Source organism: Aythya ferina (assembly GCF_964211825.1).
Source record: "Aythya ferina genome assembly, chromosome: 2".
NCBI lineage: Eukaryota > Metazoa > Chordata > Aves > Anseriformes > Anatidae > Aythya > Aythya ferina.
The window spans coordinates 29800124-29828052 of NC_140297.1; the positions used below are offsets into that span (position 1 = coordinate 29800124).

Consider the following 27929-nt stretch of genomic DNA (forward strand, 5'->3'; position numbering starts at 1 on the left):
TTTTTGCATTCAACAATAATTTCTACTTGTGTAGTTTCAATTTCTAATTGCGTCCAGCAACAGTTTCTAATACAAATAATATTGCTATGAAATAGTACAATAGTACAATTTTGAAGTTTATGAAAATATAGGACCAGTTATAGAATTATTTTTTTATTTACACACTAGTGTAAGTGCTAGCTTACTGTGAAGCCATGTCATTTTACTGAAGTTTAACAGCAAGAACTGCTTTAAAGAACTTAATAATTACAGATGCATATTATATTAGGATAGGAGAATCAATTAAATATAGTAGCGTTTCTCACTTTGTGGACAGATCTAAGAATAAATAAAAAATTTGAATGGTAGTATTACATACTTTACTATTGTAAATCTTTAGTATCACTTGCTTATAAATTTTAGAATATCAAAATACACATAAAGCTTTCATATGTTAAAACTAGCATGAGTTCTCATTATTTGGAAGTTAAGTCTGGAGCTCTAAGCTGGCCTTTAAAATTTTGTATTTACTGTTTTTACTGAATTCCTCTTTGTATTGATTAAAATAACAGACAGATTAAAAAAAAAAAAAAAGTAGAAGCAGCAATAAACTGAATAGTAACAAGTAGAAGAAACTAAACTAGGTTTAAATTTCCAGTTGTTTGTGTTGGATCTGGCTTAAGCCTGAAAAAAAGTTGTAATGCAGGTCTTTCAGTTTGACATTTGACAAATGCAGGTCTTGGATTATGTTGTAGTTGAGGATGGTACCCATATGTTGCTTCAGATGGGTAAAATACAGACAATTCATTAATTTAAAAAACTTAAGGATTGAAGAAGGCTGATCAGGCTGAGGTATCCAGAGGTGCATCAGAAGAATCTTAGCTAGCATGTCAAAAGCAGTAATTCTTCTTTCAACTCTTATGGGGCCCCATCTATAGTACTATGTTCAGCTTGAGGGTATACAGCATGAGAAAGACATAGATTTGTTGGAGCAGGCCCAGAGGAGGGCCACAAAGATGATCAGAGAGATGGAGCACCTATTCTACGAGGAGAAGGGCTAAGAACATCGGGATTGTTCAGCCTGGAAAAGAGAAGTCTCCAGGGAGATTTTTTAAGTGGCTTTTCAGTACCTGAATGGGGCCTACTAGAAAGACATGGAGGAACTCTGTAAGGTGTGTAGTGACAAGAAAATGGGTAACAATTTTAAATTAAAAGGGTTTAGATTAGATATAAGGAAGAAATTCTTTACCATGAGAGTGGTGAGGTACTGTAACAGGTTGCCCAGAGAAGCTGTGGATGACCCATTCCTGGAAGTATTCAAGGCCAGGCTGGATAGGGCTTTAGGCAACCTGATCTACTGTAAGGTATGGCCATGGCATGGGCATTGGAACTTGGATCATTTGATCTTTAAGGTCCCTTCCAACCCAAACAATCCTATGATTTATGTTGTGGCAGTATTGTCCATGAAAGTGTCTGATTGATTGTAAAGAAAAACCCTCAAACAAATCTCAAAATACCTCATGAGGACTACTGTGTTAGTAAAAACTTCAGACAAATTCTACATAAGAGTTACAGTAAAGTAGCTTTTGTAATCTCCATACTGTGGTGCTTTATAAAATCTTTGGATAAACAGAACCCAAGGTTGGAATTGCAATGTTGCTATTTTTCCAAAGTGGGAATGTATAATTTTGAAAAGCAGTTACTCTTTGATTTTCTATATGCTCTGTAGATTTCATGTAGGGACAATATACTCTTTGAAAGCTCTAGAACTGAAAAGTGCCCAGCTCTTTCTCATCTGGGAATTATCCTTGCTGGCTAAAAGGAGACTATATTGTGTGATTCATGAGAATCTTTCTTATCAAATGAAGAGATAAAGTGATTTTTGATCAAGGGCTTGTGTTTTTAAATAATGTGTTTTTCCTGTGGTTTAGAAGCTTTATATACATCTAAGACAATCAGTAGTGAAGGTTGCTGATTAATATGCATTAAAAGGGTGGCTAACAGTTCCCCATCAGTTCCATTCTTATCTCCACTTTTTAAAGTGGAAATAAGTTTACAGTCAGTATGATGTGTGCATTTCTGAATCTTGTGATGTTTCTGTATGCGTACTTTTATTGAAGTCAATGGCCTTTCAGACTGTTGGCAAGATATTCCTTTGGCAAGATAGTTGATTCCTTTGCAGACAAGATAGTTGAGGGTCTGAATAGAGCATATTAGAGGTTTGTAAGAGAAAGAATGGAGTGGACAGTGTGAAAACACACTGATATATGTTCATACACTTAAAATGAGTTTTAAGTGGAACTGAGTCATTGCTCATATGTAGATGCAGATGTCATGGTCAATGCAAACAATGTTCAACGCAAACTCATGGTCAACACAAAGCAATCTGAATGGGAACTGAATGCTCTCGTCTGTTTCAGTCCAAGACAAAGTCATCTGATTGTTTATCAGTCATAAAACTCCATTTAAGACACATTTTCTAAAATTGATTTTCTCTTTGTAAGTTGCTCTAGGAAGAATATTGGAAAAAATATTACTCCTTTAATTGTAATCTTTGTTTTGTAGTGTCTTGTAAATCAATATTATATTAAATCTGGAGGAAATCAGGTTCCTTGGACAGTATCGGAAGTCAGAGGCCTATTTCTCAGGGTTAATAATTCAAAAACCTTTCAAAATTCAGTTCAGCAGGGTCAAAGAAGAGCAACTGTTGGGCTATAACACACACAAACCACAGGAGTATTGATTCCTCATGCTTTGAGCCTAGGTGGGCCAGCAAAGCAATTTATTTTTATGTCTTTTTTCTTTTTTCTTTTTTCTTTTTTTTTTTTTTTTTTCAAATAAAATGTTTTATCAATAGTATTTTGCTAAGATGGTAAGAATAAATCTTTCCTATGAGAACATTTCAGTAATGAGATTAGATGTTGGACCCCATGATCTTGTTTTGGTTCTTTTTCATTAAAAGCCCATTCACGTTAACTAGTTCTAATTGAACGACTATAGGGTGCTCAAAAGCCTGACTTGGGCCAACATGTTAAGTGGGTTAGATTTCCAGAGTAACAAATTTAATGACCAATTTAATGAGAGATAGGCCAAGAGATAATCAATAATCCTCTAGGAATATGTGTTCAGGTAGATTTGACCAAAACAGTTATTTATTTATTTATTTATTTATTTTTGGTATTTATAGTAATTCTTTACTAGATGTTTAAGAAAATGTGTGTTGTTTCACTGAGGAAAACAAAGAACTCTTGTAGTCTTATTCATCAAGCTATTCATGATAGCAGTTTTAGTGTTCTCAAGCTAATGTATTACCTGTTCAGCATTTTTATTAGCAATTACAGTGTGTACGTTTAAATTGTAATTTAATCTTATTGGGGTCGGACTAGCATGCTTTGACATGTGTTCAGGCTGATATACTCTGGAAAAAAAAAAAGTCTTGTCTGTTGTTTCTCTTGTGATGTTGATGATAGGCACAGCTTAATGTGCATTCTTTCCACCACACACACTCAAAAGTACTTGTGATCTTTTAGGAGGCTTCATTAATTTTTTTCTTTAAAAGGCACAGTCATGACAGACATTGAACTCTGAATAAATGTCTGGGCACCCTTGCCTATATAGAATGCCCTAGACTACAGGATCACTCAGTAGGTGTAATCTGTTCTCCATCTATTGTTTTCCTTCCCAAATAAAATTTTAATCTTGACTTTCATGCTTGTCCACTGAAGTAAGTAATACATTTGCATGTGCTGTCTGGATGTTGGATTCTGTGGATGCAGCAGTAAAAAGGCAATGAGCATCCTATCTGTTGAGTATGTTAGATATTATTGCTGGAGATTAAGTACAAAATATGTGGTAATCCACAGAGAAGATGCAATGTGATTTGGAAACAGTTCTTTGTGTCCCATTTACACCACTGCAAGCATACCCCAGTAAAACTCTATTGGTAAAAATCTGTAATTTTCAGTAGTGCCTTAGTTTTGGATCATGCCTGGGACATGAGTGGCTTGATTGTTACATTGTGGAGGAAACTCCAGATCTGTCCAAGTTTTCGAGATCCCAGTTTTTGAGTACCCCGGGATTTATTTTCTTTGTTTAACCACACCATATTGTGCTATAAGAGTAGAAATAGAATGAAACAGAGTCCTTGTATGGTCCCAGGATATGTAATACAGACAAACCACAGGAGCTAGAATGATAATTAGAGGACTTTGTCAAAGACATTGAAAGTTTTTGTTGTTGTTGTTGTTGTTTGTTTGTTTTTCTATTTATTTACTTATTTATTTTTATAACCGGCACATCCAAAACATCTCTGTGAATAATGCAATTAGGTCATAGCTATAGCTTTGTGGATGACCAGAGGATGACCTCTCAGGCATACTTACGCATGGACACATAGGTGAGGACAGGATATTGGGACTGTCAACAGCTACTAGAATCTGGGGGATGCTAGTGGAATTAGATCAATCATTCAAGGCTTTCAAGTGAAAGAAAAAGCATGGTAGTTAAATTTTCAAGGCATATCATCTTCTACCATTCATTCCTTTTCAGACTCTTACTGTTAAAAATAAATTACTGTAGTATTTCTTAGTAACTGATCCCAATAGATCCCAATACTGTTACTGTAGGCTGTCTCTTTAAAAAAAAAAAACAAAAAAAAACAAAAAAAAAACAAAAAAAAAAACAAAAAAAAACAAACAACCAGCAACAAATAAAAAAAACTTTTTACAAATGTTTAAAAATAATAAAAAAGCTATCTTTCTATGTAATTTTCCTGCTATGAGCTTTATTACTATGTATTACTTTGCTATCCAATTACCTTGACTTACTGTTCTGACACTGATGTATTAGTTTGCCTTTTTTCTTTTTTTTTTTTTCCAGGTTTAGACTAGCCTATTTTTAAAATGCTACAAAAATTCAAAGAATTCTTACAGTAAAAGTAATCTTTAAAAGTTTTGGCACTCCTGGTTTTATTGGCATTTCTGACTAATGTTTCTCAACTTGATTCATCTTGGTTTGTTCACAACAAAGGAGATCCTTGTTTTATGTTCCCTTCAGAACATTGGTCTGTTTTTTCCTGACCTCAAACAAGATAAAGGATTATAATACACTGGCTTTTGCTAAATGCCTCCTATTTTCTGTACATATTCCCTATCATAAGGGTCTTCCATTTGGCTTTCACATAGTACTGGCGTACTGTGTTCTGTGGCTCCCAGAACATGAAGGACATGGAATTATTAGAATGAACCCAGAGGAAGGCCACAAAGACTATCAAGGGGCTGGAGCACCTCTCCTATGAAGACAGGCTGAGAGAGTTCATCCTGGAGAAGAGAAGGCTCTGGGGAGACCTTATAGAGGCCTTCCAGTACCTAAAGGAAAAGTACCTATCTGGCTACAGGAAAGACAGGGAGTGTAGTAATAGTGTCCTTTGTCAGGGCGTGTAGTAATAGGACAAGGCTTCAAACTAAAAGAGGGGAGATTTAGATCAGATAGAATGAAGAAATTTACTCGAGGGTGGTAAGGCACTGTTATAGGTCGCCCACAGAAGTTTCCCTATTCCTGGTTCAAGGCCAGGTTGGATGGGACTTCCACCTCATCTGGTGGAAGGTGAGGGGGGGGATTGGAACTGGAAGATCCCCTGCTAATGGGAGGGGGGTTGGAACTGGAAGATCTTTAAGGATCCAAACAAAACTATCCTATGATTCTATGATTCAGTCTAGATGAAAAAAAAAAAAAGTAATACCTTGAATTAAAGTTCTGCACTAAACATTTTTTTAATCTGTTCTTACCATAAGCAAGTACAAGGTACTATAAAAGCACTGGTAGAACCTGTAATTCCATATGTTATTACATTACCAGAGACAATCCTCTGCTTGTTTTATTTCTTGCTACCACTTTGGTGTACCTAAAAGCTAGCATGACACTGAGTGAAAGCTCACACAGAGCTCTTCTCATTACAAATGTACGTAGTATGATGGTCATCTTTCAAGAAAGTCAGCTATTCAGTGAGGGTTTTCTTTTTCTCATATTTGATTCCTCTGTATCCTCAAAGAAATGTATTCCATCTGAAAGGAGGCCAAAATAGCAGTGGGCAGACATAAAATAATAACAATAATAATAACAGCAGCAACAACAACAATAATAATAATAATGTAATCATCATGAAGTACCCTGTTCATTTTCGCCTGTTACTCCACAGGAGGTATAGGCCCAGTAAAACCAGTACAGGTTTAAACTAGAAATAGAATAGAAAATTTAGAAAGTACAGACAGTTTTCAGTGTGTGTACAGTCTAGGTGGAGACTATATATATGTGTGTATATATATATATAATAATTAACTAACCAAAACTAATAGAGCTAAATTTCATTTCATTCATAGTGGTATAATAGTTATTAGCATAAAAATTACAGGATTCAAACCTAGGAGCTTAGTGTTGAGTTTTGCTCACTTGTTCCTTTTAAATGCAAAATGATTTTCACTTAGAAGAGGGAAAGGCAGGAGGGAAAGGGCTAAAAGTTGTTTGAAAATATCCAGGTTCTTTCAGCTTTTTTATAGAAACTTAGAAATATTTTATTTTGTACTTCTTTCAGCTTAAAAAGTTATGGAGAGAAAGGGATAATGAAATAGAGAAAGCAAGCAAGCAAGCTGAAAATGATTGTATCTAAATTTTCATACAAAAACCATCTTAACATTTTTTTTAACTGTATTTTTCTAAGATTTATCTTTAAAAACAGTTTCCCCTTTTAACCTTTTCTGGTTTTGAATATCAGCACATGTCACAAGCTACACAGTCATTCTTCAATGTGATACTTGAATAATCATAGGCTGATGTCTATAGCCTATTACTGTTTCATAATAATTCAGGAACTTTACTGCAGTAGAACTGCTCAGGGGCTGACACACCACTCACAGAACAGATTAAAATTCTTAATTTAGTTTTATTCACCTTAAATCAATATTTTCATATAATTTATCATAATTATACTTTCTTTCTTGGTTTTCTGTTTCTCTCTTTTTCAATAGTGCATCATAAATATGTTTAAAGTTATATTTTCTTTTGACTCAATTTGTGATCATTGCTGGTTTTTTTAAAAATAAATAGTAAAAACAGTTACAGGAAATACAGTCTTCATTAGCAAATGATGGCATATTTTAATTTGATTGTGTTAGTCATATCTTTTAATAAAGATATTTCTTCATTCACACAAAGCAATCAAGTGCTAAAAGAGGCGAGCTTTTTTTTCTATATAATAGATACTGGCTTTTAACTGTAACTATAATGATGCATATTAAATTAAATACAGAATTAAGATAGTAAGATCTCACTGGGATATTTAAGACAGGAAAATATCCATGCAGGCCTCAAAACTATTCATCTGCTTTCCTAAATATCAAACCATCATCTGGAAACATCTCACATTTTACGCTAATGGCACTGAACCTCATATATGAAGTTAGACTTAAACATGATACTATGAACTTGGTATATCCTTTTGCATATTTATCAGTTTCAGTTGCACTGAGAATTATTTTTCAGAGATAAATTGTAGTTTTAAAAATGTTTTGCATATTAAGTATAATCTGCCATTCTGCTGATGAACTAATTTAGGGATATACATGCAATTAATTGTGAAAATAGCCTAGTGTTTTTTTTTTGTTTTTTTTTTTTTTATATGTTGTTTTGTTTTGTTTTAGAATTTACTGGCTAAAAGCTACATCTTCTGTTAACCAACTTAAACTCTGAAGGACACTTTTATAAAACTATTTTTTTTTTTTTTTTAATGATGCAGACAAGAACAATTTCCCTTGTGTAATGCTGTCATTTGTGTTCTCCTTTACAAAATATATCTGGTTCAGAAAAGATAGGATCTAAACTGTCCAAGTTTCAGACATCTAAATATGGACAAATGATACTCTTAGTAATTACATGTTTAGAGTTTTTTGTTGTTGTTTTTTAATTTTAGAGGATGTTCTCTATTTATTAGATTGTCGATATTATCTTCTTTATCAATGTGCTTCTTATTAATAGCATTAACAATATACTCCTCAATATTATTAAGAGTAATAATAAGGTTATGGGAATATGAGTCAAATAAAACAAGGTCATTGACTGTGTTAACACAGAGAACAAGAATCCATGTTGTGAAGAGCACATACAATATGTAACAGGAGAAAGAATATAATACATTTCATAGTATGATAATGGAAAATGTTCTAGTAGGCCTATACCAATATCCCCTTATTTATTAGCAGCACTTCCATAGGAGGATTGTGCTTAATTAAGAAATACTGTAATAGAGAACATGTAAGGAGAGTCAAGTTGGGACAGAAGAGAAATAGTTGAGGTGTGAAGCTGAGGTGAAAGGCAGTGGGACTCAGGAACAGAGGGACAAGACAAAGAGCAGAAGCAAAAAGCCCAACAGACACATCACACGTTTGATTAATCTTTCGCGCATACACTTTCTGATTATTTTCAGGGTATTGTGGTTTTATAAAAACACAATATTTTGGGTCACAGTCAAGAATTATATTATAACTGTTATGAGTAATTTGCATAAAGTATCTTTAGATGCAGAAAGTTAAAATATTTTGTTTCTTCCCACAGTCAATGGAGAGAAAAAGATTCCTTCAATGAGCAGTTGACCATAGATTTGAACGCTGGTGAAATCTCTATTTGCACTGTTGACAGTGGGACCTGGGAAGGCAAGCCTAATGCTAGCCTTTGTGGCTACTTCCTAAGGCATCAAACTGAATCCTTTGGAAATTAAGCACAGTTTTTATTGAAGATAGTGAGAATTCCTAATAATTATAGCAAGAGCATGTTTAACCAAGTATATGAGAAACAGAAAGCACTAAAGCTTACAAATGGAGCTCTGCTGAGTGCCTTACTTATTTTAGATAGCAATGGCATGAGGAGCTGTATAGGCTCCATCACATTTCCTAGATAATATGCCTGAAATCTGGTCTGAAAGGGTCATCTCTAAATTTACAATAAGATTCTTTATACTGACTGACTTTGAACAAGCACTAACTCAGGCACCACTTGGCAACGTCTGTGAGTCTTGGTTTAAAGTGAAAACAGTAAAATTACTGTATTTTTCAGTGTAAAGTAAAATATCACCATTTTTGGCAGTCTTAGAAGAATGGAATAAGAATCACTTAGTGTTATCTGAAACTAACATATCTATATATGTTAGTTGCAGTTAAGCTATCTATGAATAATGTGGATGCTCTACTTCTGTAACATTTCTCTGCAGAAAGAAAGAGTACTTGGCTTGTACTTGATATATCAGCATGATACCCTGCCCCTCTTGATTCTCAGCTACTGAAGTTCTGGCACTAGATCGTAGGTGCTACCTCACAGCCGTAGGTATGCTTGGAAAGAAATAGACCCAAGCTTGTCCCATTGTGACCAAACCTGTAAGTAGAGATGTTGGGCAGCCCAATCTGAAGAGAACATCCAAGATGTTCTGTCTTATTTCTGGGGATAAATAAAGTTTAGCATCTTGTATACCAGGTTAAGGAGCATTACACTTGGATAACTGTAACTTTTGTGGTGCCAGTTAGTACTCTCAGGGATCTGCTTACAACATTGTTACATTCTATAGATGGTCCACTGTGGATATAAATTTATTTATTTATTGTTTTTGTCTATTCAACACCTGTTACAAGCATCAGGAAATAGATAATACTAGACTTCAGAATAGTTTGCAGCTGACCATAAAGCAAAATAAATAATCCAGAGCAGGGAAAATATCTGGTTAAAAGATCTGCTCAAAGCTGGATCATGGTGAAACTATGGAAAGTGCCATACATGCAAGTTCATGAAAAAGTCATACAACTTCATCCCTGCATATCAGTCTGCTCCAAATATCAGCATCAAGACTGGAGATAATACTTGGATTTTTAGATATTTTGGAGTTTTGACACATTGAGTAGAGAGAGAACATAGGGAAATATGATTCCAAAATTGCAACAATTTCCAGCTGCATTTTAGAGTATGTGTTGCATTTAATAAATATAAACCTCTGTTCCCAGATACCTTACATTTCTTTTAATAAATAGAGTCATTATTTAGTGTATCTTGTGAAAAAGTTTCACAGCACTACTATTTCAATCTTGTCTTTTGAGCAGGAACAGTAATCAAACTGTTGTTTTTGTTTTTTTGTGTGTGTGTTTGTATGTCTGTTAGTTTTTCAAGTGTATAGGTTCTAGTTTTGCAGTGATCTCTATACAAGGAGATGCCAACACATAGCCCTGGGTATTTATTTAAGGCTGCCTGTGCAATCTGCCTGTGTGAACTTAGTGCAGGAATAGGACCATATATTGGTGTAAAACAATTCATGGAACTCCTATTCATGTTCATGTCAGACTGAGAGCAATAAGCCATATTATCCTTAAATGTAAAACTTTGACATTTAGTCCAAATAGCTTCAGTCTATTCCCTGACTTCTATGTTTTCTTCATTATAGGAGAATTTAAGTGCCATCTTACTGTGGCACTTGAAAATGGTAGATTCAAAAATACTTATTTCTCTACCTGTACCACTACTTTTTCATTTGAAGTACTACACTCTAACTTCTCTGTTTCTGCCAGAAGCTTTGTCCCTTGGGAAATACTTTTTAAATGTAAATGAGCTATCAGATCTATCAATTCCTCAACAGAAGTATGCTATGCTCTTAAGAAAAAAAGATGGTGCATCAGAGAGCTGGGACAACACTGTTATTTAGTTATTAGAATTAGAAACTGACATTTCTGATTGATTTTCTACTCTTCTGCATGTATAGGAGCAGAGTGAAAAAAGCTCTGATATTTATCAATATTTATGCATTATCATAATTATTATTACATTAATAGTTGCAGTGGTTACTTTGGTATCAGCCTAATACATTTTCCAGACATAGGTAGAGACCATTATATACTTTATTAACACATTTTGAAAAAAGTAATTGCAAGCATAAATGCTTCTCCTCCATTGCCAGAAGCTTTGAAGACTGTGCACCTCCTTTTACAGCATATGTTAAAATAGAAAATTATCTACGTTTATCAGTTCTCATTTCAGAAAGCTCTTTGAGCCTCCATTAAGAAGTGCATATAGAATTTAAAATGTTGCTGGTAGTGTATGGATTCTCTATAGAGGGCCATTCTCTTATAATATGCTATGGTTTCTGTTTCTTGTCACAATGATTTTAGAACTGCTAGTATAAAAAATGTACTGCTTATTGCTGCTGAGTTCAGCTCTTCCCACTTCTTTTTTATCACCCAGCGACACAAACCTTTTTAAAAAATGTCATAATCTCAACACCAAAAGATCATAATATCATAAAGTCATAGTTTTTGTGATTTCACTCTCCAACACTTGCATTATGTGTGGGATTGGAACTTATGTGCCCTGAAGGAATCTTTTCACAACTAGCAGCTTATTTCTCCTTGAACTGTGCTTTGGGTTAGTTTTACCTTCACTGGTGTTTAATTATTCTAACAAATGTTACAGTGAGTGGATCTACTACATCTGCAGATCACTGGTAGGCGATGAAAACAAATAAATAATAATGTGAGTTTTAATTTAAATGAACAAACAAACAAACGAACAAAACCCTAAGAAATATATGAAGACAAAACCAACTGGTTTTCATATTGCTTTCATGAAAGTAGCACATTTACATTAATAAAGATGCTCACAATTTGCATTAAAATACATGTTGGGATGTTTGTTTAGAAATTATGTTAGTGCGTAATACAAAATGAACCAAACAGGTTCTTTAGAAACAATTCTAGGTTTCAGTGTATTTTTTCAGCAAATCATTTTAGCAAAAGCCCCAAGTTGTCTTTGTTTCTGAGAAAGAATGAAATAAACCAAAATAAACAACTGTCTGGTGCAATAAGCAACTGTCTTACTTCTTGCAATTGTGTGGGTGTACCATCAGACTGCAAAATAGCTCAACCACTTAATACTTAAATTTGGATATGCCAGATGACAAAAAAAAAAAAAAAAAAAGACAAAACAAAATACAATTGCAAAAATTTCAGTGGAACAGTTGTCCAGCCATGTACAGACACCTCTGGGCTTGTTTTAACTCCAGGCTGCATCCTGCCACTTAGATCATTACAGAGAAAGTTTGTATTCTGCCAGTCCTCAGTGGTGGTCATGTCACTCTCCACAGGTCACGTCTCCACAGGAGATTAAGTGCTGCATTTAATTGTGTTAAAAATATTTTTACCAGTTCTCTAGAGTAAGTGTGAAGTAGCTAATGCTCATGGCTGCCATCTGCAGCATGTCAAGCTGTGTGGGGAGTGCCAGAACAGTAACAGCAGGAGATATGGAATAGTCTCTGGAGTAGAGTACTGCTAACAACTTTTACAGATCTTTGAAGTATCTGCCTGAGGCGATAGCATATTGGAGTGTGTCACTGAAGATAGATGTTGTGCACACAGGGGAGAGGCCAGAGTGCCAGGGTGTATCAAGGAACTGTCCTACTGGCTCTGATGTCCCACAACATCAGTGCTGCATCCCAGCCCATTCAGCCAACCAGCTTGTGTTGTAAACCTCATAATATGTGTGTGAGGTTCAAGGGGGTGGACCTGCTACCTCAGAGGCAGCAAGCAGTTTACCCCCATCCAGTTACCCTCATATCGTGTGTTGGTTTACACTGGTGTCTGATCTGTGTAAGACATTTAGGGCTCATTCAATACAAGTACACAAATAGCTGTATTTTTCATGTTTCCTGCATTGTGTGTGGGGGAAGTGTCTTTGAGGAACCTCCACGGAGAAACCTCTCTCAAACTAGTCTAGACACTAGATATCTCTTTCATCTTTGTAGTACCCTCCAACAGCCATAATCTCAGTCCTAGGTGAGCTCTGGAGGAAAGATTCTAGTTTAGATATTTTTTTTCTTTTTATATTTTTTTTTTCTTTAGAGAATGCCACATCTTTCAAAATGCTGAGATCAGTGGCCTCCTACAATCAGGGCTTTTCCTGAAAGCAAGAGTTTGATCCTTAATGACCTTGAACAAGGGGACTCCAGCTGAGAGTGTTTGACTACCCAAAATGAAGAGCCACTGAACTCAGCATCATCAGGATCAGGCCTTAGATAATTGGCTGCTAGCCTGAAGGTTTGTGTCATGTTTTGATATTGTTCCTGCTGATTTCCTTGACCTCATTGCTCTCTTTTTATACAGTCACCAAATGTGTAATTTGGCTCATTTACTTATAAAGCATAATGGGGACTAACGATAGAATGGTCTTTTTTCTTCTTCCACAAAAAAAGAACAAGCATCTAGAAAGTAGGTAACTGCTCCTCAGGGTGTCTAAAGTTACATAGCTGAGAAGCAGTGCTGGCCCTCACGTCACTCCAGCTGTAACAGCTGTATGCCCCACTAATGAAAAAAACAAATGCTCTTTCCTTCCACTGTTGCCTTCTGGAATAAGAGAAGGATATTGGAGATGGTGTTAGAATGACTACTGTGTCCTTAAAGCTTTTGTTATGCTGAAACCTGATGAGTGCTTGCAATTTCAAAGCACTGTCTAACCAGTGAAACAGAGATTTTTAATTCTACAATTAGAACACAAAGCCTGCCTAAGCAGTTTAATTCTTTTTACAGCTTTTCCAAAGTGGTTGCAATCTGTGTGACAGGTGGAGTGGTAGCAAAATAAATAAATAAATAATGGGGAATTTTTCTGCTACAGCTCAGACTGTTTTGTAGTCTTTGCTTGCAGGTTATTGCAGAGACAATTCTCCAAGATCTAAGAGATTATTATTAGTAATATTAGTATTTAATTTAGCCGTTGTCATCATTCACACAAGGTGAATTTTAAACATATTTTGAGAATGCTGTGGTTTTAGCTCTTTTTAACTCCCAATGGATGGCATTGAGCATTGGTGCCACTTGGTAAGACTAGGCACACAAGAGAAATATGGTGAGGGGCAATTTTGTCACATTTTTGACTCTGGGAGAGGCCTCTATTACTACTTCCTGGTTGGCTTTCAGGACATTAAAGTGGGCCAAATACTAAGAAGCATTACAGCAAAAACAAAACAAAACAAAATAAACAAACAAGAAGTCTGTATACAAATCTTTTCCTGAATCCCTCCTGATACAAGGCTCTTCAAATTCAGATAACTGCCGTGTTATGGTTGTCTGTCGTGGTTTAACCCGGCTGGCAGCTAAACACCATGCAGCCGTTCGCTCACCCTCCCCCCTCCCTCTCTGGGACGGGGCAGAGAAATGGAAAGTGAAGCCCGTGAGTTGAGATAAAGACAGTTTAATAAGACAGGAAAATAATAATAATAATAATAATAATAATAATAATAATAATAATAATAATAATAATACAATGATGATAATAGTACTACTACTAATAATATGTACAAACAAGTGATGCACAATGCAATTGCTCACCACCCGCTGACCGATGCCCAGCTTAACCCCGAGCAGTCCGTCGGCCTCCCCCCGGCTAGCCACCCCTATATATTGTTCAGCATGACATCAGATGGTATGGAATACCCCTTTGGCTAGTTCGGGTCACTTGTCCTGGGTCTGTCCCCTCCCAGCTCTTACTGCACCCCCAGCCTGCCTGTTGGCAGGACAGAGCAAAAGTCTGAGGTGTCCTTGGCTTGGTATAAGCACTGCTCTGCAACAATTAAAACATCGGGGTGTTATCAGCACTCTTCTCATCCTAAGCCAAAACACAGCATTCCACCAGCTACTAGGAAGAAAATTAATTCTGTTCTAACTGAAACCAGGACATTGTCTTTTACACTGGATCACTAAAGATAAGGGTTTACACTGGATATCTAGTTCTTTCTCACAGCAAGTGACTGTTCTGGGTTTTTATCATCACTTACTCAATTTTCCTTTTTCTTTTGCATCAGAGAAAAATGAAGTTATTCTAGGTCTAACAGTGTATGGTTGGCTTATTCCATAGCTGATGCCCAGCTAATAGATCATAACTAATAAGACTGGTTCACTGACATTGGCTGTAGCTTTGTAAGGTTAAAAGTTTTTGAGTAAAAGGTAAAAAAACAAAACAAACGAACAAAAAAAAACAAAACAAACAAACAAACAAACAAAAAACAACAACAAAAAAAAAAACACAGACTGTTTTCTCTTCTGGATCCCAAAGACAAGGATGAGTGTCCAGGTTGAATGTACAGATCTGGGTGTTCTGATATGAAGGAGGAAGATCTGAAGAGACTTCTGTTTAAAACTCCTTTCTTGTGCTATTTTTAATCCTTTGATTAGCTGGTTAATAGAGTTGACTGACCAAGGAAACAGGTGGGCTAAGTGCATTTCCTAATGTTTTTCTTATTGTTTGGGTAGCCTGACCTATTTCTTTCATCCTCTTTACAATGGCTTAAGCTTGACTAATTGGATGTCAGTATTGGCCACCAGCAATATAGGAGCTTTTAAGATTTTCCATTGCTGGTAGTTGGTCCTTTATGGCAGTCAGATATGGTTTGTGTGGATTTTTTTTTTGTGTGTGTGTGGCTGTTTTTTTCATCAATCTTTATAGATAAATAGAATGGATCAAGCTTTAGATAACAATAGAAAGATATATTTTTATAAAAAGAAAAATCTATGTAAGGACTGGATTTATGAAATTTTATGATAACATAAAATTATTTTCTAGCACTACATATTACAGATGAAGTATAAGATCACTCTTTGCTTCCTTAATTGAAATTATAATGCCAGCTTATTGAAGTGAGTCCTCAATATTGCAAGTCTTCAGTTAGTCTTTAAATAGAACAAAATGAATCAGACAAACAGTTATGTTTGGAACAAAGAGATTTGATTACTCAACTAAAGGCTCTAACTTTTCACTGAGTACCGTAATTTTGATTCTGCATTTGCAGTGATCACTATAAATATTGCTGCCGAGTTTAGTCTGCAGAAAGTCTTGTCAAGAAACAGTTACAAAAGGCCAGCTTCAGACTTGGTGTAATTAAATGGAGTGAAAGTATACCAGTGATGCATTTGGCTCAAGATTTTACTGAAGTCTAAATAAAAATGCCAAGTTTGCAACTGTTTCATATTATCTAAGAACAATAAAATAACATGTGGGCATTTCTAGAAACTATTAAGGACTCATGATTGTACTAGAAACCCAAAAAATCATCCACTGAAATAGGCTAAGTATTCCAGATTTCATAATTTTTCCTTCCAGAGTGCCATACAGCATACAGATTTCCACAGTTTTAGCTATTATGACATGCAGGGGAGATGTAAGTTTCTATTTTGTGATTGGACTAATGGTCTCTAATTTTGCCATCAGATTCCTTTATGTTCCCATGTGTATCACAGTTCTCAGTATGGCAACACTGCAGTCTTAGAAATCTGGAACAAATGCAGATTTCAGTGCTAGAAGAAATCTTGCCTGAGGAGAGAGAATACCATCATTATTGTATCCAGCATTAGGTACTCTCTATGTACAGACATAGTGGGCCTAGAACTTGCCTAGGAAGTCAAAAGACTAAGGAAACCCTTGGCCTAGCTGTCTGTGGAGTTCACAGTTAAGATAATTCTCTATTTATTCCACTAAGAAATGGAAGAAAGGGATGATTTGGTAGTTTGTTCATAGTATAGGAGTATGCATAGACAATGGCTATAATTCTCTTTTTTGGCAGTAAGCACATATGGAAACCTACCTGAAAATGCACATGCTCATTTCTTTTTCTTACATAATGCAAGCTCTCTTGCTTTCCAGAAATCACTTCCTACCAGGCTGAATGGTTGTGCCAGGGTAACTGCATAAAAAGCTTAAGGATTCATTCAGCCAGAAAGGTGTCAGACCATCCACAGAGCTTGCTGCCGACTCCCTCAGCAGGATGAATAGTTTGCAGCCTGTTCTGCAGCCTCTTGCTGCAGACTATTTAGGGCATCAATTGAAAGCTACAGATGATGTTGCACTTCCAGGAATATAAATCACAGGTGTACTTAACCACAGCTACTAAGTTCCTCTGTGAAGCTGTGCCAAAAAGTAAATACCACTTTGTGAACTAGGGACCACGAGCATGGGAAGTAGGGTATAATAAACATGGTATTCAGCATATTTAGTGGGTTATTGGAGCTATCCATCAGTAACCAAGAACAATGAACAATTGACTTTTATTAGACTTTTTAGAGTTGCTAAACAGTAGTAAAATATTTGGAGTGGATTACAATTTTATTCTGTGCATGCTTTTAATTTGAAGACTCACTGTTTCCTGGTGGTAATGTAATTATGGCTAGTGATGAGTAAAAATTGAAAGCACACATTGTGTGGGGAATAGTAATTGCATGAAAGATTAACAAAGACCATTATAAATGAGAAAGATAGCTTGGCAGGAATTTCTTGGATTAAGCAGTTAAATGTTCTTGCTATAGCTCTAATTGTAGGGTATTCACTATTTCAGGAAGTATGGCGTATGTGAGATTGTAACTTTTCCTCAGAGAAGATTTGAAATATTTTGATTATATTTAACCAGCTGGCCTTATATTAATAAGCCATCTATTTAGAAAGAGATCTAAGTGTTAGAATAGCTGTATCTGCTAAATTCAATTCTCTGCACAGGATAAAGCACAGAAAGGAACTAAGGTTTTCCATTGGTCATGTGGAAATGTTTCAAGGAAGTACATGTAAACAGCTCTAGTTATCATAGACATGGAAGTTTTGTAAGCCATATTGGAAATGAATATGATTTAGTACAACAGCAGTGAGATTTTGGAGGATAGATTATTAGATGAAGAAAGAAAGAAGCAAGTATATAGATTCACAGCAATATAAATGTGCAAATTTGAGTTGTGTGAAAGTGATAAATACAATTAGTGTTCTTCTCTTGACTGTTCATTTAGAAACTTAACTTGCTATGGGTTTTATGTGCATTTTTAATTAATATTTTTATTAATGGATCTAGCTTTCAAAATATGGCAAATTCTTCTGCTAAATATAGTGGAAAATAAATGCTGAATCATTTACTTAACACTGAAATTAAAACTTTTTCCACTGCCTAAATCTGCAAGACAGTGTATCTGCTCACAAATCATATTTTCACTATGTGAATACGTACATGGCCTGGTTATTGGAGAGCAGCCCAAATACCATATACTATTCTTACTATTTTAAGGATCAAAAAATATAAAGAAGATATGAGTTTACCTGTGGATGTTAGCATTGGCAGCCTTCTCTGCCTTTCTTTTAATTTTTATTATACTGCTGCAAGACCAGCTTGATGAGAACAAGAATCAACAAGAGCTCTTATTTTTTGCAGTTTTTAATATCTGTGAAAAGTAAGGAAGTACTGCTACTCACATTTACATATGGAGAACACATTTGCCATTATATATTCTTGTAATTCCACCTAACTCCAAAGGAGTTCTGAAAACCCCAGCTAGTCGCCACTTAGCTCCTGACCTGCTGTGTTTGCTTCCAGGCACCTATAGAACCTATTACATCAATGCTAATGGCCTTTTAAACAACAGCCTCAGAGAACAGCCTTCTGCAGTTTCATTAAGTATGACTGGAAATCTTTGGAGGACTTCTCATGGTACTTCTGAAAAAGTTCAGTTTTCTTTAGTTCTGGTATTCAGTGAGGCTTAAGCAAAATACCATTATCAACCTTTTCAGACATTGGCGGTTTGTGCAGCACGTGCAGGAACAGTTTCAGCTACCCAGGAAATTTTAGTCCATGCAAAAAAGCATGCAGGTATTTTAATTGCTTGGATTCATGACTTGGAACATTGCAATAGTTGTCCAAGTTACTGCTTTCTGCCTTGTTTTCTGAGTTGCACAGCTCACTGAGCTTCTTCTGAACTCCCATAATTTGCAATCTAACATGTTAAGGTAAACTATAACTCATTTTCTGTATGGCCTATAAACACATGCTTTATTTCAAGCAATCCTAACATTGTGAAGTAAAGCAGTCAAGTGTGTTCATGTTATTGAAGTTAGTGGGGGTTGAGAACAGAATTAAGAAAAAATGTATACCTGAGTGCTTTGCAAAGCAATAGTCAAAGGAATTTCTTTGTGTAGTCTTTCCTGTGAGGCATACAGTATACCATATTTCTTTTCAGTAATTCAGTTTTGCTGATAAACTTGTATAATTGCTCTCAGCAATAAATGTTCATAGCTCTAAAATGCATCAGTTTAGAAACCAAGAAGTAGCAGTTAACATTAGCTTCATAATGGGGAGTGGGCAGATGGAAGATGAAAAAAGAAATACATTATTATTACTTTGATAAACATGAAGCTTTAGCTAATCAATAATAAAAACCTTCTGTAAGGTTCATATAGCACTTTCGTCCTCTTAAAACTGAATTTCAGCCCCTTAAAGATAAAGACTTCTTATCTTTATTTATGTATAAAATAATTACCTCCACATTTCTTTAACATACAACTGTGATTATTTTATTTTATTTTATTTTATTTTATTTTATTTTATTTTATTTTATTTTATTTTATTTTATTTTATTTTATTTTATTTTAAATTTATTTTTATACTTTTACACCAATTGATAGAATAATGTATGTTTTACATGGAAACTCAAACCAGTTTGGAGACAACACTAATATTTCTGTATGAGTAATGTATTTAAACATCAGATACTGAGATATGTAATCAAGTACTACAACATATTATTGTAAAGACTAGCATGAGAAAAATATAAATCTCACAATAATATTAAAATAATAATTAACTTAAGATAAATTCAACACTGATTTAACTTGCTGTTGGTACTTACTTGCTGTAGTAGCCTTATACAGGTACACTTGTGCTCCTCCATATTTTGTGCACTGTGCTGAACCGATGATATTTAGACTACTTGTGCGCATATGAACCTATTTAATTAATTGAATTAATAATAATTGACAAATCAGTTGACTTCATTACATTCCTTTTCTTAAGAGTTTCTCAAATTTGCATTGATGTTTTGATATTTACTGAATAAAACCATTTAAGATGAAATTCCATAAGCTATTCATTTGCTTAGATCTGTCAGAAAAAAAATATTTCTATCAATTTTATATATAAATATAATATATATATATATATATATATATACAAAAAAAGTCATGTGGTTTAAGGTTTACATACAGTAAAGACTGCCTAGCAGCACATTCAAGCATAACAAAACTAGCATTTCCCTAAGGTAAGAAGCTTAGTACATAATACTGAATTCCTTCAGTGTCCATAAAATGAATGACCCCATTTATGTTATTTGGCTGCCTTTCCTGATGAAGTCTATGGATCATTCACCTTGAAGCTGAAGTTAACGAGGTTGGATTCACCTTTGTTCTCATAATTAAAATACAATTATACAGTTTGCTTTTAAGTGTTCTGTTGAAATAGGTCTCCTTGGCAATCATGACTTCAATGGAGACCCTTCTTTGACAACCTAAACATAAGATATTTAACATTTTTGAATATTGCTTCTACAGCTCTGTTTCCAAAATATGACTTTCATCTGCTAATAATTAAATATGGACTTGAGGCCAATTAAATATGGACTTGAGGCTAGTTTATGGAAGAGGGTGTTGTGAAGATGTGGCTACCATATTCTAGTTGGCTTGGGGTTCTCAAAAGCAATTATTTTCTGCAAGTTAAAAGGATACCATTTTCATGTTGGCAATTAATGAACTGCAGTGAAAGCAATACCTTATTGGTGATAAAAGAATGGAGTCCAGCTATTAGTACCTGGCTAAATTTACATTGTTTAAGCAGCAAGAGAAAGTAATGATATTAAAAAGGAAGGCTAATAAATGCTCTAACAATTCAAATGGAAGTTATCATAAAATAATACAGTTACTTATGAAACACTGATCGTGGTGGGTTCAGTTTTTATCTAAAGATTTGCATCATTTAGAGAATTGCAGATTTAAGAGAATTTGCATGTCTAATTATGGGATTTAACCTGCATTAAAAAATTTAGCTGTTCCAAAGCATATACTCTAATCGCTTAAATGACTGCAGTTATTGATGTTGTAGAGGTGTTACTGAAAGTGAGTTTTGGAACATTCTGTATTCTCTTTTTGCAATACAATTGTTCATGCCACAGATAATGGCTCTGGGTTTTCAGGGCACTGAAACGGAAATCTAAAAGTCTGAAAAAAAGTATTTTGATAAGCTATTTTCTCACTTTTATTTACTTTTTTATTTTCTGTTCAAAATCTACCAGGTTAGGCTTAGTCATATTATTGTTGTCAAAGGCACATGAGACTTCTTAATGCCAGCTCCTCATCATAGTGTGCTCCTCATCACTGTGTGCTCTTTTACTAACACCTCACCAGATGTTGTCACACCCTGACAACCAGAGTGATGAATTTTATCTGTTATATATTCTTTTTCTGACTCTTAAAACACAATGAACAACTTCCTGTCTTTGAATTATGTCTCTGGTGCAAACCACATCATTTAGCAAACTGCCAAATAACTGAGAATTCAGGAGCAATTCTGTGGGTAGCCATATATTGCTAAGGATTTTATATGAAAAATTATTTAACCCCATGACCATCTTCACACTGCAAACCTGAGGCTATAGCATACATAAACATATAATGTTTATATTATTGTGAGATAAAAGTACATGTTTATAAAAAGTAATTTGGCTTGGACTGGCATACGCTTCATTGGGTTAAAAACTGGCTGGATAGCTGGGCCCAAAGAGTCGTGGTGAATGGAGTCAAATCCAGCTGGAGGCTGGTCATTAGTGGCATTCCCCAGGGCTCGGTACTGGGGCTGGTCCTCTTTAATATCTTTATCAATGATCTGGATGAGGGGATCAAGTGCAACCTCAGTAAGTTCACAGATGACAACAAGTTAGGTGCGTGTGTCAATCTGCTCGAGGGCAGGAAGGCTCTTCAGGAAGACCTGGATAGGCTGGACCAATGGGCTGAGGTCAACTGTATGAAGTTCAACAAGACTAAGTGCTGGGTCCTGCACCTGGGGCACAGTAACCCCAAGCAGAGATACAGGCTGGGAGATGAGTGGTTGGAAAGCTGCCAGGCAGAGAAGGACCTGGGAGTATTGGTGGATAGTCAGCTGAATATGAACCAGCAGTGTGCTCAGGTGGGCAAGAAGGCCAACAGCATCCTGGCTTGCATAAGAAGCAGTGTGGCCAGCAGGTCTAGGGAAGTGATTGTCCCCCTGTACTCGTCTCTGGTGAGGCCGCACCTTGAGTAGTGTGTTCAGTTTTGGGCCCCTTGCTACAAGAAGGACATGGAGGTGCTTGAGCGAGTCCAGAGAAAGGCAATGAAGCTGGTGAGGGGTCTGGAGAACAAGTCCTAGGAGGAGTGGCTGAGGGAGCTGGTCTTGTTCAGCCTGGAGAAGAGGAGGCTTAGGGACGACCATATCACTCTTTATAAGTCCATTAAAGGAGGCTGTAGCGAGGTGGGGGTTGGTCTATTGTCCCACGTGCCTGGTGACAGGACGAGGGGGAATGGGCTTAAGTTGCGCCAGGGGAGTTTTAGGTTGGATATTAGGAAGGACTTCTTTACTGAGGGGGTTGTGAGGCATTGGAATGGGCTGCCCAGGGAAGTGGTGGAGTCACCATCCCTGAAGGTCTTTAAAAGATGTTTAGATGTTGAACTTAGGGATATGGTTTAGTGGAGGACTTGTTAGTGTTAGGTCAGAGGTTGGACTTGATGATCTTGAGGTCTCTTCCAACCTAGGCAATTCTGTGATTCTGTGATAATGCTTACAAAATGCTATTTTAACGTTCTTGACTCTGTCATCTCTGTTTACATCTCCACTTAGATCTTTGCACATTGAAAATTTTTTCCTATCCTTATTTTATCACTTACAAATTGCATAGAGTAACAGAAGTTCAGGAAGCCAACAGTATTGTTTTACATGTAGGTCGTATACTTTTCCCCATCTCTGCACTTATAAATAAAAAGCTTATAGCAATATTTTATTGTTTTGCCTCAGTGGTGATTTTGAGGATCAGTTATCAAAGGAATTTGTAGCAAAGGAAATTTCAGTGTTTCCCTTGTTATGAACACAAGAATTGTTATTCAGGAGATAGAAGGAATTACAGCCTGACAATTTAGCAGTGCACCATAATTATGTATAGAACAATAATATAAAGGATTTCTTGCATATTCTGTGTAAAGGAAGATTGCTAAAGCAAATACATCCTTGGAAACAGGTAGAATGTGACTGTACAATTATAATAAAAGAGGCTATAAAAGGCAGAAATCTCAACTACTTTTTTTTTTTTTTTTTAAGTTGATACGTAATTGTTCTCAGCAAGGGAAATTTTTCAGCAGGTGTATATAACTATAGTGGTTCTGCTCTTTTTGTTACCATCTACCATCAACTTCTTAAACTCATGGAAAGAGAAGTGAAAATCCTGTAAAACAAGTAATGTGAGGGCAATACTTTCTGATTTGTATGAATTTTTTCTTTTGTTAAAGGAAATCTGTATTGTAATAATTACAGAGCATACAGACAATAATCTGTGCTCCTGATGTTTGCTATATTTTGTCTGAGCTTTTATGATTATTGTGAAAGCAATCATAAATCACAGCTTTTTTTTTTTTTTTTTTTTTTCTTTTTTTTTTTTTTCCCTGAATTAGTTACACAGTAACAAGTGTTACAGTGGCACAGCTAGTCTGTTTTTCAGGTGACAGTTCTTCACATCATTTAGAGGAAAAGACAGTGATGCCTCTACAGTAAAATTAGTGGAGCTGAAAGCATTTTAGCAAAAGTTACCTTTAAAACTTAGCATTAAGACGATATGATATTTAAAGTAGCCTTGAAAAGTACCCTCCTCAGCATAAAAAGTGAGTTATCTGAGCTCATGTAAATGAAAGATTCTCCTGTGGACAGCCTTTTCCTGGAATGTTCAGGCCAAAAGAGAAATACAAGTGGTGCAAAATCAGCATCACTAGAAAAAAAAAAAAAATACACACAAAAGGCCTGACATCACTCTAATATGTATATAGCAGTGGAAGTTTAGGAAAGTAAAGTTGACATTACTCAGGTTAATAAATTTGGAAAGAATTTGGAAAGAATCTAAATTATGTGAAGTTCAAGTGTGGCTGTCATAGCAGAAAATATTCTTAGTTCATTTTAGATCTGATAGATTTATACAACAGGCTTAAAGTGTGCACTAACGATTTATTCTCAGTTCCTGCCTTCAGTTCGTTAGACTTAGCTTCATGATTTTCATATGTTAATAGGTTCTATTGGAGAAGAGGACCAACAAGAAGGAGCTTTGTATTACTCTCTTCTTGAAAGAGCACTTTTAATGAAAGTAGAAGACATCACTAGAAGACAGCACTGTATTTTATATCTCTGTATTTTATATCTCACTTTATTTATATATCTATATCTCAGTACTGTATTTTGAGAGCTGCACAGGCATACCAGCTCATGATATGCAGTTGTAGTTAATGTATTATCAAAGAGACATAGAATAAGAATAATAGAATATTATATCTTCAAATGAAAAATGAAAAAATTATATCTTCTAAGACAGGTATGGGACAGCAAATGCAGCTCTATGACAGCCTGTTTGGGTCCCTCTGTATGGCAGCACAATCCTCTGTTGTATCAGCCAGACATTCCAGTTTTGTGTCATCTAATACTTTTGATTTACCTGACAAAGAAATGAACAGAACTCTTAAAATTCATTGAAGACTAAAGCACTACATGGATGCTTAGCTAGATGCTTTCATGTCTTTTTGTGCTGCTCTAACTCAGGTTAAAGGCAGTAACTTTAGTATGATCTTATACATAAGAATTGTAATCTTCATTACAATTACATACATTATATTATTTCAATGGTTTGGAATCTCTATGATATGCAGACAAAAAACCCTGATGAATACCAAAATAAATACGTAACGAGATCATATCCTTGAACCAATAAGCAAGACTATTGCAGCATGCGATCAAGTTTATTGTGTACATAGACAATAATCTTGGCAAAGGAATTGCTGAGTAAGTAAACTATTAGGAACTATTTGAGATGGTTTTGCTTTTTTATTTTTTTTGTTTGTTTTTATTTTATGTGTGACACATTTTTTTCTAAAATTGTTTAAAATCATTCTTAGAGTGTCCTGCTGTGCTGTATAACTGGCTGAGTGATTTCTGTTACTATATCAAACAGTATGATGACATTTAGACAGGAAGAAGGAGTTGTGTGCCAGTGTTATTTTACTACCTCCTGGAGTCTCACAAAATGTCACTTGTGTCATACTGGGTGCTGTTTATTTTACAATAGGAAACATTTACAGGTTTGACTCCTAAAGTACTTTGAGACAGCTTACTAAAGAGGCACAAACAAAAAATAGAATAATTGCATGATTTTAATGAAGCATCAGCAGTTTCAAACAGCTGCAGAACCATCCTATTTATATTTCCTAAGATTACAGAAGGCTGTCTCAGAGTGCGAGATGTTTTTCTATGGATTGGTGTGTGGTTTCACGACAAAGTAAAGCAGATCTAAGACAATGATGCTTACTAAAAGGGCCATCTTAGCTGCATGCTGCTGCTGCTCTCCCTGCATTTTCTCAGGTGATTGTGTGTAGTAGTGTTGAACAGTAACTCTTCAACAGTAAAAAATAATTTAGTTCTCAGTGGGAGCAATGAGTATATTCAGCTTCCTAGGTGGCTGTAGAATACTTCTGTCTACCCAGCAATCATACCCCAAGGATACATCCTAAGCACTGTCATATATTTTTTGTAAGCATAGCTGTAGCAACAGCCAGGAAAAGCAGCGTGGGTGTGTGGAGGGGTGTTGTTTGTTTGTTTTGGTCTGGTTTTGGTTTGGATTTCGATTGCCTTATTTTCACTAAGAAATACATTTTTCATGTGAAGCATACTATGCTCCATAAAGATTTCAACAGGGAAAAGATTAAACTGGAAGAGCTGATAGACTTGGCCACCGTATTTATTTATTTATTACTTATTTTTCCTACTTGACAGTATGACTGTTTACGTCCAAACAACAGCACAACACTATCTAATTCAGTCACTAAGTCTCTGCAACTCAGGTGTTGTTTTGCTTCATTATAAGCCATACAGTTTGTAACAAGACTTCTGCTGTTTTTACCATCCTATGGAAGTGAGCAAAAGATGATAGCCCCTACCAAAGAATTCTTGACCTTTCAGGAACCTCTTATAGACATACTTTAATAGAGAGTAAAATTCATCATTCTCCATCTGTTCACAGCTGATTTTAGGTATAGAAATTACTATTACTATCTCACCGAGATTATTTTTTTTTACTGTTTACTTTATTATTATTATTATTATTATTTACTTTTTTAAGCTAACTGATCACCTAGTTTCAAAATGAGATTGTGATGTTACACACCTGTGTCTTTCTAGGACAATTCAGAGAAGTGTTCTCTTCAGAAGTGTTCTCTTTGTGTTTTCATTATTAGTTCTTGTGTTTTTTAACAACATGTGGACATGAAGGCATTTAATTCAAAGCATTTTAAAAAATACAACAATTTACATCAGTAATTGTGATAAGCATGCTGATGAACTGAAAATAACAGGAAGACGAGTATGGTTGTACTGGTGTGAATGTGAGAAGGGGGAAAGAGTTACATAAAATATTTTGGTACAAACATACTTTGAAGATTTACAGATGGCACTGATTGCAACTCTCTTGTCTTCCAACCATTCTTATTCCACTTTATGGTCAGCTGGAAGCAGGATTTAATTGACTTAAGATATAGTATTCCTAGTTGCTTATTGAGGAAGTATGCTGACATTTTAAAAACTTATTTTTTTTTCACCATGTATCCTAAGAGACCTATCTCCACATCAGGATCATTTCGCTACTCAATATTCACTGACTTTTGCCCTTCAAAGATATTACCATTCTGAGCATCATGGCTAGAGCAACAGACTGCTTCTTCAATTTACAAACCTGAGCTGTAATTCGCTACAAACCTGTAATGTCTTTAAAAATACATGTCTCTTAACAGTTATATGCCCTCTGATTCACTCATGAAAGTTTAATCATGTGTAGCCGTGTTCTGTTGCAAAATACACACTGCACAGTTTTAATGGGGTTTGAAAATACCTGACTGTTGATTTTCTACTGGAAGAGCATTAATACTGTCAGAATGATGTTGCAGCAGCCAGCATTTTGCATTGTAATAGCCACAGTTCTTAAGAGGCATTCAGTGGGACAAGTGTTCATAGTTATTTAATTTTACTAAGGAATAACATACTTTTAACTGACTAGCTTTATTCTCTAACTAAGAAGCAAAAGATAAATTTCTGCCTCTTTATTCATGTATTTATTTCTATCTATTTAATATATACTGTGTAGTCACAGTTACTTTATGTAAATAATGTGAAAAATTATTTGTAATGAGCATTTTATGTTTTTATCAAATTCAATTCCATTTAATTATTTCAAATAGAAATTTTGCTTAAGCTGGGGAAGAAAAAGATGATATTATGATATTATACAAAACTGCACCAAAATCCCACTGTCAATTTACAGTCCAAAGAAATAGTTACAATATTTGAATGAACACAGTGTCCCAGTTTTGTCTGGGATAAAGTTTATTTTCTTTATAGAGGCTCATGTCATGCTATGTTTTGAATACCTAATAAAAACAATACTGATAATACACTGACTTTTTAGTTGTTTTAGAGCTGTGCTTACACTGAGCTGAAGACTTTTCTGCTTCTTGTACCTTGCCAGTGAGGAGCTGGGAGGGGACACAGCTGGCCCCAGTTGACCAAATGGATATTCCATACCATATGGCATCATGCTCTGCAATAAAAGCTGGAGAAAATGTGAGTTGGAGTAATGAAGAGGTTATCTCTTCATTGTTGGAGTACTGTTGGAGTAATGAAGAGGTTATCTCACAAAACAGGCCCCTCTGAAGACAGGTGGGCAACCTGAAAGCAAGGATGACAGCACTGTGTTTGAGGAGATTCTTTAACTGGCAGGTATGGGAAAAGACTTGCAACTTCAGTGGCCTTGATCCATCCT

The 27929-nt window shown here is 35.4% G+C and overlaps 1 protein-coding gene across 3 annotated transcripts in view; it reads left to right on the plus strand.

Moving 5' to 3' along the window:
- LOC311431110 (uncharacterized protein) overlaps nt 1-27929 on the plus strand; it is a 396810-nt gene that overhangs the window by 239411 nt on the left and 129470 nt on the right. Inside the window, exons 6-7 of one of the 3 annotated variants that reach the window (XM_084508335.1) lie at nt 27636-27730; nt 27811-27886. The exons of the other annotated variants lie outside the window; for them this stretch is intronic. Of the exons in view, the coding sequence (XP_084364461.1) occupies nt 27636-27730; nt 27811-27879 (164 nt within the window). The 3' untranslated portion in view covers nt 27880-27886. The remainder of the gene's footprint in view (nt 1-27635; nt 27731-27810; nt 27887-27929) is intronic. 3 annotated transcript variants of the gene reach the window in all.